The sequence below is a fragment of the Vipera berus genome, assembly GCF_964194415.1.
Source record: "Vipera berus genome assembly, chromosome: 1".
Classification (NCBI taxonomy): Eukaryota; Metazoa; Chordata; class Lepidosauria; order Squamata; family Viperidae; genus Vipera; species Vipera berus.
In genome coordinates this window covers 263651657-263667176 of record NC_138202.1, presented here as the reverse complement: position 1 = coordinate 263667176, position 15520 = coordinate 263651657, and the positions used below count along the sequence as shown (strand labels likewise).

General features: G+C 38.0%; 1 protein-coding gene across 2 annotated transcripts in view; it reads left to right on the top strand.

The window, feature by feature from the left end:
- Positions 1-15520, top strand: part of PTPRK (protein tyrosine phosphatase receptor type K) — a 406781-nt gene that overhangs the window by 195603 nt on the left and 195658 nt on the right. For both annotated transcript variants that reach the window (XM_081312601.1, XM_081312600.1), the window contains exon 6: positions 11261-11435. In XM_081312601.1, coding sequence (XP_081168727.1) covers positions 11261-11435 — 175 coding nt within the window. The remainder of the gene's footprint in view (positions 1-11260; positions 11436-15520) is intronic.

Genomic DNA, 15520 nt, shown 5'->3' with positions numbered 1-15520 from the left:
AAGAGAAAAAAATGAACCAAGGTGAAAACAGTGGTCTTTTTTTTTAATCTTACAAAATTTTATTAGTTCTCCATTAACAATTATTTGTGCTTTCTGAAAAGTATAAATCAATCTTACCCATTTAATAAAATTATCCTCAAGGTTCATATGTACCAGAATGCTAAACAAACAAGCAAAAAATTTCTATTCAAAGTCTCAAAGGCCTTCTCTTCATCTAAGAATATAATGCAGTTGCTCCAGACGTTCCAAAATATTCAAAACATTTCTAATATTGTCTCAATGTAAACATCTGCATTGATATTCATGAATAAAATCCTGTAAAATTATTTTCAACCTTTCAGCCAAAACCATGGTAAATTATTTGTAATCATTGTTCAATAAACATACTGGTCAATAGAACATTTTTTTTCTTTCCCAATCTGAGGAAAATGTTATTTTTGTTGGAGTTTTAGATAACAAAAGAGTTGCCTGGAAGTAGTGATCAGATTTTAAAAAGAAAAAAGAAAAAAAGAAAGAAAAAGAATGAAAAATGTTAGAACAGCTTGCTGCAAATCCAACTCTAAGATTATTAATATGTTTAGCTTTACTGAGGTTAGATGTTCATTGGTTTTTCTTTTGCTCTTCATTAGAATTATAAGAGATGTTGCCAACTACAATATTTGCAGCTTATAAAACAGATATTTTTAGCTAATGATAATAATGCATGCTTTTAATTTCTTTATGAAATGCAGCTGCATAAGGACATTCACAGGTAATGCTAACCATATGATTTGGTTTTGACATAGCATAAATTGTTATCACAGGCTTTATCTTAGCATTACATATGAATCAAGTTATTGTGGGTGATACATATGGTTAAAAATTTTGGTTTAGGATTATAGGTGAGCACAGCAGTTTATGTAATTATAGTAAGCAAATTAAGACATAGTGTCCAGTGATGGAATTCAAATATGTAAACAACCGGTTCTCTGTGTGGATGCCGCTTCCAGAAGCCCATTCTGGGCCTGGGCAACAAAAAATTAGCTACCAGTTCTACTGAACTGGTGCGAACTGGCTGAATCCCACCACTCATAATGTCTGATTTTGCCTGTCCTAGGAAAAAGCAGGGGACTCTCCTATTCATTCATTCATTTAATGAATCATTTTTTAAAAGAAGTTTGAGTTTTGGTAGTGTGGAATTGGCTGTGTTTGTTAGATCTTAAAAGGGGATGGCTTGAAAATGATTGTTTACTTGAAATAAAAAATGAAGCGTATGAACAACTCTTTGAAATAGTCTGAAAAATAGTTTTAGCCCTAGGAGGGCAGTTCTCAGACTAAAAATATTCCTTTTTCCAGGCACGAACAACAGAGAATTTTAACAAGACCAGTTGAAATAAAAAGAATAGAGTTATTAATGTTTCATAACCCAAGTATTTCCCATTAGATATGATTTATCTCCTCAGCCATTAGGGCAGAACCATTCATAAATTCTTTTTAATGGTTTGACTTTAAATTGGCAAGGAGGTGGGTCTTTTGACCAATAATGGATGAGTCTTCAGGTTATCTATTTACAAAACTGTCTCCTGAATCCTAATGATTCTGAAAAGTGACCCCTAATACTTTAGCTAGCTAAATGAGGAGGCACTTCTAAGCTTGAGCAGGAAGTCTCCAACAGAATTACATATTTTTCATATTTTCTAGCCTTACACATTCCACTCCTACCATGTGATGAGAGGGACGCCATCTTGCGGAAGTGCATCTTTTCTTAAAAGAAAAAGAATACAAAGGCACAACCTAGTTGTTCCTCTGTAGCTTCAGTACTGCCCCACCTCCTGTTTGAACGTTAACTACATAATTTCATTTATTTGACTTCTAAATGTCATCTTAGGGTCATACTCAAGAAAAAATAACAGGGCTAGAATATAGCAGTAGATGGTGTTGATTCAACTTAAATTTCACTTCCATTCAATTCAGCATAGCTGACTTTATTGCTTCCTGTGTTTTTAAATTACTTTTCGCCTTAAGTCCCATTCAACAATGTAATTTAGTGGCAGTTTCTGGATAGGTTTAAGGATCACACACCTGGCTTTGAGAGGCCACTTGTGTCCCCGGTGCCTCAAGCCATGAAACTTAACATGCCTTGTTCCCTAAAGAGTAAAATCAGTACTTGAGATTTTTTTTAATCTTTCATCAGATTAAAGTCCAGCAAGGTAAAGTCCTGGCAGGTAAAGCATTTGACTTAGGCCTAAACTACTTGCTTTGATAAAACCCTAACCGATTCCTGCTGTGGTGTGAGGTAGTTTAAAAATGTCTTGCTTTCCATTTCTTAATTTTTGCCTCCCTGCTATAAAATTGTCTTGTAAAGCTCTCCTCGGATTTTCTTTTTCTTTCTCTCTTTCTTTCTTTCTTTTTTCTTTCTTTCTTTCTTTCTTTCTTTCTTTCTTTCTTTCTTTCTTTCTTTCTTTCTTTCTTTCCTTCCTTCCTTCCTTCCTTCCTTCCTTCCTTCCTTCCTTCCTTCCTTCCTTCCTTCCTTCCTTCCTTCCTTCCTTTCATGGCCTTCTAGGCAATTTATGTCTCCTCATGTTTGGTCTCATTGTAACAGAGCAACCATGGTGACATATGATTCAGGGGACTGCTGCAGATGTGGTCCCCTCCAGACTCAATTCTGCAAATTAACTGGTGCTTAGAGCATGTCCAGCATTACATCATTCTTCAGCAGATGCCTCATTCTATTACAGTTTGGAAGATGAGAGTATTATCCCACTGGTTTTTCCCCCCATTTTTTCTGATAGTGGCTCCTCAAATAGTTTTCCTGCCCTTACATACAACTATCTGATTAGAGATTTATTTTTGAAAATGTCTTTGTTTCAAATAGTCTCACCATAACTAGAGGCTCTTGTCATGCTTCTGGTCTGTTTCACCATTCCACTTTACAAGTCTATTGAGTGTTTACAGCCTATACAACTTTGGCAATAGTTGTGATTGTAACATAATAAAATTCTTTTAAAAAGAAATACAAGGTCCAACAGGATAAGTGAGCTGGTCACAATACAGAAAGGTCATTATGACTGATTGAGACACTGAAGATAATTCAGTTTGACCTGGATCAGGCATATGAAAAATCATTATTTCTGACTACATGAATGAACCTGCAATGGATCTTGATGCACCTAAATTCCTCCCCTTCCTCTTCACTCCCCCCCTCCCAAAGATGGTGGTGGTAACAGAGAACTTTCATTTCAATTATGGTTTTCTTTGGCATTTGAACTCAAGTAACTATAGAATGCTTAAATTGTAATTATTGGGACCACAATTTCTGATTTTATAGGAATTTTATTTGAAAAAATAAAATTAAAATAAAATAAAATAAAAATATTTATTTGAAATCTTTTTCTTTCCTTACTGATGAATGTGAAGGAAAAGTCACATGCTGTTTTATGCCAGGAAAAGTTGAACTTTATAGAGCCTTGTTTTTAAGTTAATTTGTACAACATTTCTATACCACCATTTGCTTACAACAGACATGTCAAACTCATGACGTCATGTGGCATCGCACAACGTATCGGGAGAGTTTTGCCATTGCCAGCAATGGGGTGGGCGTGGCTTCTGGATGACGCATCCGGCCACAGGCCGGCAGTTTAACCCCCCCCTGGCTTACAACATGTAAAACCTTACTATCTTTGGATGATTTAAGTTAATATTATGTTGAAATCTCTCTTCTAGTTTCCCCAAAGATTTCTTCTTTTTGTTTCAAACCTCTCCATCATGTTTCAGCTTCCTTGGTTACCTGAATTTTCTGAACTGCCTTATGTGTACCCTTAGAATATACCTGAGGTGTGAAAACTGGTTACTACATATTGATTCATAGAAGAGAAGATTGGGTGATGAAAGCAGGGATAATTATGCATGCCAGGGTGGTTTCAGCATTCAGGCCAAGATCCTTCAATGAGATTCAGGAGAATTTCATCTGGAATTTCTCTGGAAATTTCCCTTGAATGCCTGTTCTTTTCCATCAAGTTGAATGTTGACTGTCACATAAGTGGAGAAAATTAAGAGATACTTAAGCGAGAGCTTTCAGTGCAATTCTCTAGAACTTTTTCATTACTCCTCTACCTTAGTTTCCCTCCTCATATTATTGGATAAATGAAGAGAATATTTTCAAAGAATAAGGATAATTGGTTTTATAACATAACCAAATAGATACTTTAATGCAGGGGTGTCAAACTCAATTTCAGTGAGGGCCGCATCAGCATGGCAGTTGCCCTCTGGGGGCCGGGTGGGTGTGGCCAGGGTGGGCGTGGCCTACTGGGTGGGCGTGGCTAGAGTGCGTATGGCCTACTGGGTGGGCATGGCCAGCTCTACATCGTTCTCATCAAGGGTGCCTATGGGGGCCTGGGCAGGAGTGGGACAGATCTGAGGGTCTCTGGGCCAGGGCCAAGGCAGTGGGGGCCATTCTGTCACTGTTTCCAGGATGGCTTCACGGGCCACATGAAACCACTTTGCGGGCCGGATCTGGCCCCCGGGCCTTGTGTTTGACATGTCTGCTTTAATGTCTTATTTTCACATTAGTACTGGAAGTCATTCATTGCCTAAAAAATGTACACATAGAGATTGCAGCTCAGTACATGTAGTCCTCAACTTGCAACAGTTCATTTAGTGACCGTTCAAAGTTACAATGCCACGGAAAAAAGTGACTTATGACCATTTTTCACAGTTATGATTATTGCAACATCCCCATGGTCATGTGATCAAAATCCAGATGCTTGGCAACTGGTTTATATTTATGATGGTTGCCATGTCCCAGGGTCATGTGATAAACTTTTGCGACCTTCTGACAAGCAAAAACAATGGGGGAAGCCAGATTCACTTAACAAACAAATTACTAACTTAACAACTGCAATGATTCACTTAATAACAGTGGTAAGAAAAATTGTAAAGTGAGGAAAATCTCACTTAACAAATGTCTCACTTAGCAACGTAAGTTTTGGGCTCAATTGTGGCCATAAGTTGAGGGCTACTTGTATAGCAAGGAAAAATGCATATTGTTATATACAATAGTTTTTGTAAACTCACAATACTATAATGTCTTTCATGTGCTATATTGAATTAGCACTGGATACCAATGCTGCAATTTTATTCTTTATTTTAGTTTACTTGAGGTTTTTCCAGAAATTCAGTTTGAGCATGTGAGTGCCTAGATTAAATTCTTCCTGTCACTCTGTATTCTGTCTTGTGAAGCCATTTCTGTCATTTAGTTTAAAAGAGAGCTTCTCTTTCATGAAAAAAAAATACAACCATTTCCCCTGGCTGTTTCATTTGCAACTCCTCTGTAAGTCACATAAGCAATGTATATGTTCTCCGGGGATGCCTAAATGCGACTAACATTTGACTCTTTCAGTATGGGTTAGGGAAATTTACTAGCCATTTCTTCATTGATTACAAGGCCATAGGACAAATCATTGGTCAACCATAATGTGTTACAATTCCATTCTTGTTCCACTGATAAACCACTATGGTAGCTGTTAGTTTCCATGAAACTGACTAGCCACATGCAGGTTATTGCATCTGGTTTAATAACATGGGGTTCTCCTTTCCCACTTTTAAGTTGTAAGCTTGAAAGACACTAGTCATTAATTAATCAATCAATAAATCAATCATATTTTAAGTTATAGATAATAGCTAACATTTGACTTGCACATGAACTTTCTTTCCATTCTGACATGAGCGATCAAACCATGTACCATTATTGGAACAAACTAGTATTTCCTATAGTTTTGAGTTGGTGTAATACTGTCCCTTGTTTTTTTTTTTGTTTTTTTAAATTCCATTTATATCCCGCCCTTCTCCGAAGACTCAGGGCGGCTTACAAGCTTAGCAGTAGCCTTCATTCTATGTATATGCCTGCTGGGTTTTCACACACACCCCCAAGCGGCATTATTACAAAGTCAGCTTAATTGCCCCCAACAATCTGGGTCCTCATTTTACCTACCTCGGAAGGATGGAAGGCTGAGTCAACCTTGAGCCTGGTGGGATGCGAACCTGCACTAATAGCAGGCAGCTGGTGTTACTTAAGGAGGCATTAGCCCACTGCTCCACCAAGGCTCTTTTGTTTGTTAATATCTTGAGATAAAGATGGTACAACTGATAGTAATGTTTCACATATTTATAATTAATGCTTTTCAAGTGTATTTGAATGCACAACTACTTCTTATTCTTAGTTGAGTATTGATTTTCTCAGATTTCTCTGCTTTAGAAGACATTTCTGATATTTCTCCATAAATACAATTTTCTATAAATGATTTCCCCAACCTCAACAACCCCTATGGTAGAAAAGGCTTTTCTTGATAATCCTCTGGCCGAAGGAATAATCATGCTGATGGGAAAATGTTTATCTATCTATCTATCTATCTATCTATCTATCTATCTATCTATCTATCTATCTATCTATCTATCTATCTATTTATTTTAATAGATTTAGATACCGCCCTTCTCCCAAAGGACTCGGGTTGGTGTACAGGGCAATTAAAACATGGCATACAAAGTTAAAAATAAATTAAATTAAATTTAGCCCCAAACCAAGTAAATCAAATTCTAAAATTTAAAATCCCAATCCCTCAGTCCAGGCCGGCAAGCTCGAATAACCAGATTTTCAGGTCACGGCGAAAAGAGCGAAGGTCGGGAGCCATCCGGAGCTCAACAGGGAGCTGATTCCAGAGGGCAGGCATGCCCACAGAGAATGCTCTCCCCCTGGGGGCCGCCAGCCGGCACTCCCTGACCGACGGCACCCTGAGGAGGCCCTCTCTGTGGGAGCGCACAGGACGATGGGAAGTTGACGCCGGCAGAAGGTGCTCCCGTAAAAATAATAATAATAATAAATAATAATAATAATAATAATAATAATAATAATAATAATAATAATAATAATAATAATTTAATTTAATTTCTATACCGGACTCAGGGCAGTGTACAGGGCAATACAATAAAATACAACATACAAAAATTAAAAAAAATATTAAATATTACAGCCCAATTCAATACATTAATACAATAACATTAAAATACCCCTAAACCCATCAGACCAGGCCGGCTTGTTCAAATAAATATGTTTTTAGGTCACGTCGGAAGGAGCGAAGGTCGGGAGCCATCTGGAGCTCCACCGGTAAACGGTTCCACAGGTCTGGCGCGCCCACAGAGAATGCCCTCCCCCTGGGGGCCGCCAGTCGACACTCTTCGACCGACGGCACCCTAAGGAGGCCCTCTCTGTGGGAGCACACAGGACGATGGGAAGTTGACGCCGGCAGAAGGTGCTCCTGTAAATAATAATAATAATAACAACAACAACAACAACAACAATAATAATAATAATAATAATAATAATTTAATTTAATTTCTATACCGCCCTTCTCCCGAAGGACTCAGGGCGGTGTACAGGGCAATACAATAAAATACAACATACAAAAATTAAAAAAAAATATTAAATATTACAGCCCAATTCAATACATTAATACAATAACATTAAAATACCCCTAAACCCATCAGACCAGGCCGGCTTGTTCAAATAAATATGTTTTTAGGTCACGTCGGAAGGAGCGAAGGTCGGGAGCCATCCGGAGCTCCACCGGTAAACGGTTCCACAGGTCTGGCGTGCCCACAGAGAACGCCCTCCCCCTGGGGGCCGCCGGTCGACACTCTTCGACCGACGGCACCGTGAGGCCCTCTCTGTGGGAGTGCACTGGACGAAGGGAAGTTGATGCCGGCCGCAGATGTTCCCCTGGAGCCCACCGGGATCTGCGCTCGGTCAGGGGCTGCATGGGCAAAGCGCAGTCGAGTGCCTCTGTGGCTACCCTTTCCCAGGCTTCCACTAAGGCATCGACTGGGCCATGAGCGAAGATGGCAGGCACAGACACCTCCCTCTGGGCCCAACCAGGTCTCCGTAATGCAAGCCAGATCTGCACACTCCTCTTCAACCAACTCTTGAATGAGAGGAGCCTTGTTAACTACTTACCTGGCGTTAAAATTCACCAGCCTGAGCTCAGGGGCCTGCTCACCCCTGCTCCCAGAAACACGGGTTAAATCCGGAGGGTCGGAGCGCACCACCACTTGAAGATAGCGGGGGCGTGCTCCCAGATGTTGATAAGGCCCCCCATGCAGCCGCCTGCTGCCATTCACAATCATTGTGGGCATCTGCAACCCCACCCCCCACTCCGGAGACCCGAGGGCGCCCAACCCAATCCGACCGCGACCTGTGCCAAGCGCCACCCGGCAGTCAGCAGCAAGGACCGTCGCGCACAAGCGCTCCAGGCCTCAAGATCTCCATGCTGAAACAACCCGCAGCACTCCAACTCACCCCCCTGCCGCGGCTCTTCCAGCCGCTCCAAGCCATGGCTCTATCTGCCCCGAAAATCAGCTGATCGGGGCATTTCAAGCCGTGATCTAGTTTGCTTTTTTAGTCACTTTTATGATCGTATGATCCTTATGACTGGACTTTCTTTATCTGTATTGTAAAAATTACCTTATTCTAGTTTGCTGTTTTCATCAAACTGTAAATAATGTCACGAGTGAAGGCAAATATCTGTGTCCTAGGATAATGTTGCAGGATCCAATCTGGGTTGGTCACCAGGACCAGAGTTTTTGACTTCCAAGCTTTAAGCAATGTAACAAATCTAGGGGCCCTAACATTAGCAGTCCCTCTTTTCCTTCTCTCTATTCACAATACAATTTTTTATGACATGATAACATTGTTTTCCAGGTTGCCTTGTAGTAGTTGTCAGTGAAGAATAAAGGAAACCCACAACACAGTAATAAGCCATTATGTGTGTTATCATGTAAGACAAGACTCGGAAACCTGCAAACTGTTGAAGGTTGACAGCAAAGTGATTGCATTATGGTAGTGCAATAGCATAGCATCCTCCCCTCCCCAGTCATAAGCACCCATAAAGGGATGGACTGAAATATTATCTTGTCATCAGATAGACTGCAGCAGTCCCATTGAAAATTTTACAAGATTTTGATATCATTGCAATTCAGTTCCTGGTAGCAATACAAGCTAAATACTTCTCCATGGACAATGGAGACAATAACTATGTCAAAGACTGAAGAACAGTGAATAGACTGGTTCTTCAAAACCTTTCTGGATAAGGAGACGATGGGGGATTGGCCACCTGTGCTCCAAATGTCTATTCTCCATCAGGAGACAGTGGTCTCCCGTAGGTTTCAGTGCCAGGAGAAAAATTGATCATCAAGCTCATAACTGCAGCAGAACTTTTTAAAGGACACTAATCTCCTTCTAGTCATGTTCAGAACTTGCCTATTTAACTCTTAGGGCTATTAAAAAATCTTCAGTATAATAAGTTTGAAAAACCACCTGCTGAGTCTAACTTTATTTCTGAACATAATGAAACTGTAAGCTTAAGAATTTAAAGAATTTGAAATACATGGAAAAAAAGCTAAATGACTGTTTGAACCAATAAAACTATAAATGAATCAAGGAACCGGACGAATTTGGGATATTGAAACTTTTAGTATAAGGCTTTGGAACCAGCTAATTAAAATAAACAGTTTTGGGGGGGGACTAGAACCCTTTTGTTTGCTGTAAATCATTACTCATAACTCATTATGAGTTAAATTGGAAATTGGAGGGGACTAAAGATTCCAGATGGGACGTGGTGGCTCAGTGGGTTAGGACGCTGAGCTTGTAGATCAAATGGTCGGCAGTTTGGCGGGTCGAATCCCGAGTGCCGCGTAGCAGAGTGAGCACCTGTTACTTGTCCCAGCTTCTGCCAACCTAGCAGTTTGAAAGCACATAAAAATGCAAGTAGAAAAATAGGGACCACTACGGTGGGAAGGTAACAGCGTTCCATGCGCCTTTGGCGTCTAGTCATGCCGGCCACATGACCACGGAGATGTCCTCAGACAAGCGCTGGCTCTTTGGCTTTGAAATGAAGATGAGCACCGGCCCCTAGAGTTGGAAACGACTAGCACGCATGTGCGGGGGAACCTTTACCTTTACCTAAAGATTCCAGGCAAAATGAAAAACAAAATTACCTTTTATTTTGACTCAGATTAAGATTTACAAGAATGACACACTATAGTGCTTGAGACTTTAAAAGAACGGAGCCAGAAATTAATAGTCCCAGTATGAAATTCTGACAACCCTTTACAAATTTATGAGAAGTGGTATCTGTTTGTAACAATATAGAGGGTGAACAACTACCAGATTTGTTTATTGTGATAATTATTGGAAATTATTTCTTTATATATTTCTTGTCTGTTTCTTTATTTCACTCTTTCCTTTTTCTTTTTTATTTGCACATTTTACTCTTTCTTTTCACTTTACTTACTATGTTTTAGTAGTTTACATTAATATAATAGATATAGATAAAGATAATATTTTGATAATTATAGCCCAAATGATTTGATGTTATTACCCAAATCTTTTGAAATTTCAGAAAGAAACACTGGCATCTTTTTGAGACTTGCTGAACTTAAACTATTATTTTTGTTTTATTGTTGCAATAATTTCAATACAGACCAGTACAAACATTTTCATTTAATTTGGGGTCAGCATGGATGCTATCAAGAAAAGCATATGCCAGGATGCTCAAAACACGATACTGGAGGTCTTCAAAACTATCAAGAATACTGACACACATAAAGGAAGCAATTCAGAACTGAATGTTCAGAACTGATGTTTCAGAACCCATGTTTCAGAACCCATGACTTTTTCTGGCCTTTCCGAGGGGATTCTTTGGTATTCTGGCTGTTCTGCTGTTCACCAAATGCACCAAGATAATTTCCATTTAGCAGAAACCCAACTTTCTTTCCTACAATAATTCTGCTCTTCTTTTTTTTAAAGCATTGTGTTAGTCTTACTAGGTGTGAAATTGTGAAATTCCAAATTCTGAACAGGGGAGAAATATATTCATTGTTTATGTAAGACAACACACTCACAGCCCCCAATCACTACTCTTTTAGGAAAATATTTACTTTCACTCATTTATGTTGACATTCATAGCAATCTGGAACTGAAAATGATTAAAGTGCAATTATTTATATGGTGTTTAATGCTTATCACCCTTAGAAAAGGCATATTTTAAAATGACATAGGTAAACAAATATAATAGAAGCTCATGAGGGTTTTTTTCCCAAACATTGTGAAGCTATATTTTGATGAATGGAATTAACTATACAGTCATTTTTCTTTTAGTATTTTAACTGTTCTGGGCAGATATATGATGTCAAGTCATCCAGCCTTTTTAACATTGAGTTTTATTGTTTTCAGAGACGCAATGGAGAAGATATTCCAGTGGCCCAAACAAAAAACATAAATCACAGACGTTTTGCGGCTACCTTTAAACTTCAGGAAGTAACAAAAACAGATCAGGATTTATATCGCTGTGTTACTCAGTCTGAGAGAGGATCTGGAGTTTCCAACTTTGCTCAACTTATTGTTCGAGGTAAGGGTTTCTTAGATTTCTCTGACGTGAGCCCTTTATATTTTTACCATTAATTTATATTCTATCAGAAGCTCAAAGGAACTCATCTCATTTTTTTCTCCACAGCCAACCCTCTAAAATAGGTTGGGCTGAGACAGAGCAATGGGCCCAAAGACAACCAATAAGCTTCCATGGAGAGGGTAGAGTAGTAAATCTTGCTATTATAAACCTCACAGTTACATAGATGATTCTTACATTGGGTTGCAGATAAAAATCAATGGAAAATAATTGCTACATGTACCCTTTATTTAAAATTCTGTCTCTAAAATCCTGGGAGTATGAGTTCATAGCCAGAGGATATAGAGTGTGGGGCTTACTATATTATTTCAAAAGCAATACCTAGTAAAAGTGTTTTCTTGTTTGTTTCGTTAACCATCAAACAAGGCTTATTAGTCAAAAACATACCCCAGGGAGAAAGTTCCTCCAGTGTTAAAACTGTGCTGAAAATTAAGCACAATGACAGGACCTATATCTTAATGGCACTTTAACGCCAATGTCATGTTCCATGGACACAAAAGATGGTAATTTTAAAGGAAATTTTTGGGCCAGTGATATGAATTGCCTTTAATAAAAGCTGGCATAGTATTGCCCATAGTAAAAAATGACCGGGGGTAAGAGTTTATTAGTGCATTCCTTTCTAAACCCAAAGTGACAGGGCATGCTTAAGGACTTTCTATTGCTATTTGGAACAAACAAAAATTTCAGTGCTAAATTCACATACTGGCGAATCTTGATCTATGTGATCCCTCAACTGTAGGGGGGAAAAATGATGATACGATGAAATACAATTTATTTTGTCATGTCTTGAGTATTGCTTCTATATCATTTTGACTAATGAGACTATCTTCAACTTGCAGAAGACAAATCTTGACACTTCTAGGCTTTAGTGAATGTGAGATGAATAAGACCGGCTGTTGATAAACTAGATTAAAATTGGCTCTGTTCTGTTGCCAGGAATAAATGTTCAAAAGATATTGTTTACTTAATACTTAATATGTGTAAGCCAGCAGAAAGGTAGAAGATGAACAGGGTAAAATATTAGAATGAAAAGACATAATTGAAAGAAAAATCAGTTTATATATTTTTACAAAAAAATCAGTATATATATTTTACATGTATAACTGAGAAATTATAAGTGTCAGGAAACAAAGGTGGCAAATTTATATATAATGTATGTTTCTTGCTATTGTCCATTTCAGTAGTAGCTCTAAGAAGTGAAGTCCATCAGGAAATGGTGGAGTAAAAATCAAACCTTAGTTTCATGTACACGTTAAATTATGTCCTTTTAACTTTTTTAAGAAAGTTGTCAAATGCTGTAGGAAATTGCATGTTCATAGTTGAACTGATTGATTGATTGAATTTATAGCCTGCTATACTTCCTGGAACTCAAGGGAGTTTACAAGAAGATCTCCATTAATTTCATCCTTACAATATTAAGGATAGGCTATTGTTGAAGTAGGATAAGCTAAGAGAGAGTGATTGGTCCAAAGTCATTCAGTAAGCCCTATACCGTGGTTGATGGTGGCCTAAAACTTGGGCCGCCCCCTTGTAGTCCCAGCCATTAATCACTACTGCATGCTGGCTCTCTCTGATATGTTTCCCAAAAATGTTCTATGTCAGTAAAATAGTGGTAACAGTGGTACAAATTGTGTATTAAATTCTCGAGTATTGATGAACCAATGCCAGGCACCATCTTTTCCTCAAGAGAATTTTTTCTTATTAGATTTTTTTCAATCATGAGTTTTATTAATATTTCTTTACTTATTTACAGCTTTTAGTAAGAGAACTTGATGTTTTTGGAAAACCATGGAAATGATGAGGAATAGAGGCAGTGTTATTTCTAACATTAGTGAAGAAAACATACAATATTATACCATATGAATAATTAAATTATTCACAAGTTTATAAAAAAGACAAAAATATAAAATTTAATTTGTGTTTTATTTATGTACTTAAGGAGATGTTTTCCTTTAAGTGTTCCTGTTCTTTATCTGTCACTGTCATTATTTAGTCAAGTATCAAAAGACAGACTCTAGGAACAATTATATATATCTAATTCAGATCTATGAGTCTGGGTCTACTTTCTCTAATTGTAATATTCACAGTGTATCATAGTAAACACATTTCTAAATTATCAAAAGATGGATAGTCTTCTTCCAGATGCTCTTTGATAGTAGCAAATACACTAATAATTATTCTATAAGTTGTACCTGGTTCAATAGTAGTAACTGTGAAAGGGATCTTGGAATCCTAGTGGACAACCACTTAAATACAAGCCAGCAGTGTGCCAAAAAAGCCAACACAGGTCTAGGTTGCATTAACAGAGGATATAGAATCAAGATCATGTGAAGTGTTAATACCACTTTATAATGCCTTCGTAAGGCCACACTTGGAATACTGCATCCAGTTTTGGTTGCCACAATGGAAAAAGATGTTGAGTCTAGAAAGAGTACAGAGAAGAGCAATAAAAATGATCAGGGGACTGGAGGCTAAAACATATAAGGAATAGTTGCTGGAATTGGGTATGCCTAGTCTAGGAGTAGGCAACCTTGGCTCTTTTATGACTCGTGGACTTCAATTCCCAGAATTCCTGAACCATGGCTGGCTCAGGAATTTTGGGCGTTGAAGTCCACGAGTCATAAAAGAACCAAGGTTGCCTACCCCTGAACTAGTCTAAAGAAGAACAGGACGAGGGGTGACATGATAGCAGTGTTCCAATATCTAAGGGGCTGCCACAAAGAAGAGGGAGCCAAGCTATTCTCCAAAGCACCTGAAGGCAGGACAAGAAACAATGGATGAAAACTAATCTAGAAGAGAAGCAACTTAGAACTAAAGAGAAATTTCCTTACAGTTAGAACAATCAGTGGAACAATCTGCCTCCAGAAGTTGTGAATCTTCCAACACTGGAAGTTTTTAAGAAGAGATTGGACAACCATTTGTCTGAAATGGTATAGGGTTTCTTGCCTGAGCAGGGTTGGAGTAGAAGATCTCCAAAGTCTCTTCCAACTCTGTTATTCTGTTATTCACAGCAATGGCAGAAACATCTGGGACAGATATTAATAATAAAACTATTTCTACTCCATTCTATCTTATTGTTTGATAACAAAAATAATTCCAAAATGGGGAGCTTACTTTAATAATTCTCACAAATAAAGATTGCATTATCTCAGGCTCAGATTCCTGTCTTTTCTAGAGTTAAGGAGAGTTTGGATCCTAATATCTGTGCACATTTAATCAACTGCAGAAAGAGATTTGTCATCCACAGTGACCTGATGTTAGACATATTTTTGAGTTCATCATCCCAGATATTATTTTAAAATCTAAAATACATATGTCCTCATTGAAGGCTTTCATGAAAAGAATCTTATTTTAGATAAAATGGCACACTGGCTGTATTAATACTCTGCTCAGGTTGTATGCATTGGGCAGGAAAATATGCTATGTTTATTGATGTTTTAAAACAGAAATCCAGGATTTATCTCAAAATAGGATGCAGTTCTTAATTAGCCCTTCAAAGACATTTCTTTTGTTAATATTGTATAAAAAGAAATCCTTGGGCAGAAATATAGAATCAGAATATTCTGTTCTAATGAGTTCAGAAGGGAGGTTTTCATAATATTTGATTCTTGTCTGCCATTCGCTGATGAGTACAAGAGAAAAATCTTCCAAGTCTGACATCTCTCAAGGGTTGTCCTGGATTGCTGAGAAGAGATTGGATGACAAGATTGGTTGCCCAATGCTTGGTAACAGCAGAAAGCAGAACCCATTTGGAATTCAGCCTAGATATGAAAAAAAATGCAAGATGTCAGTGAAGCCATGTATTAAAGAGAATTTGAATTGGAAACAGAATTCCAATCTGCCACTGGGGCATTTTGATCATTTTGATTTATTAAATTTTTATAGCTGTATTGAGATGAAACTGAATTACTATACTTAATCTTGAATGGTTTATTGTCAGTTGGGATTTTGAAACAGACTTTATTTGAATGATGAACTAGGGGTTAATAATAAGTTCCACTTTCGGTGCACAGGGTGAATACATATTA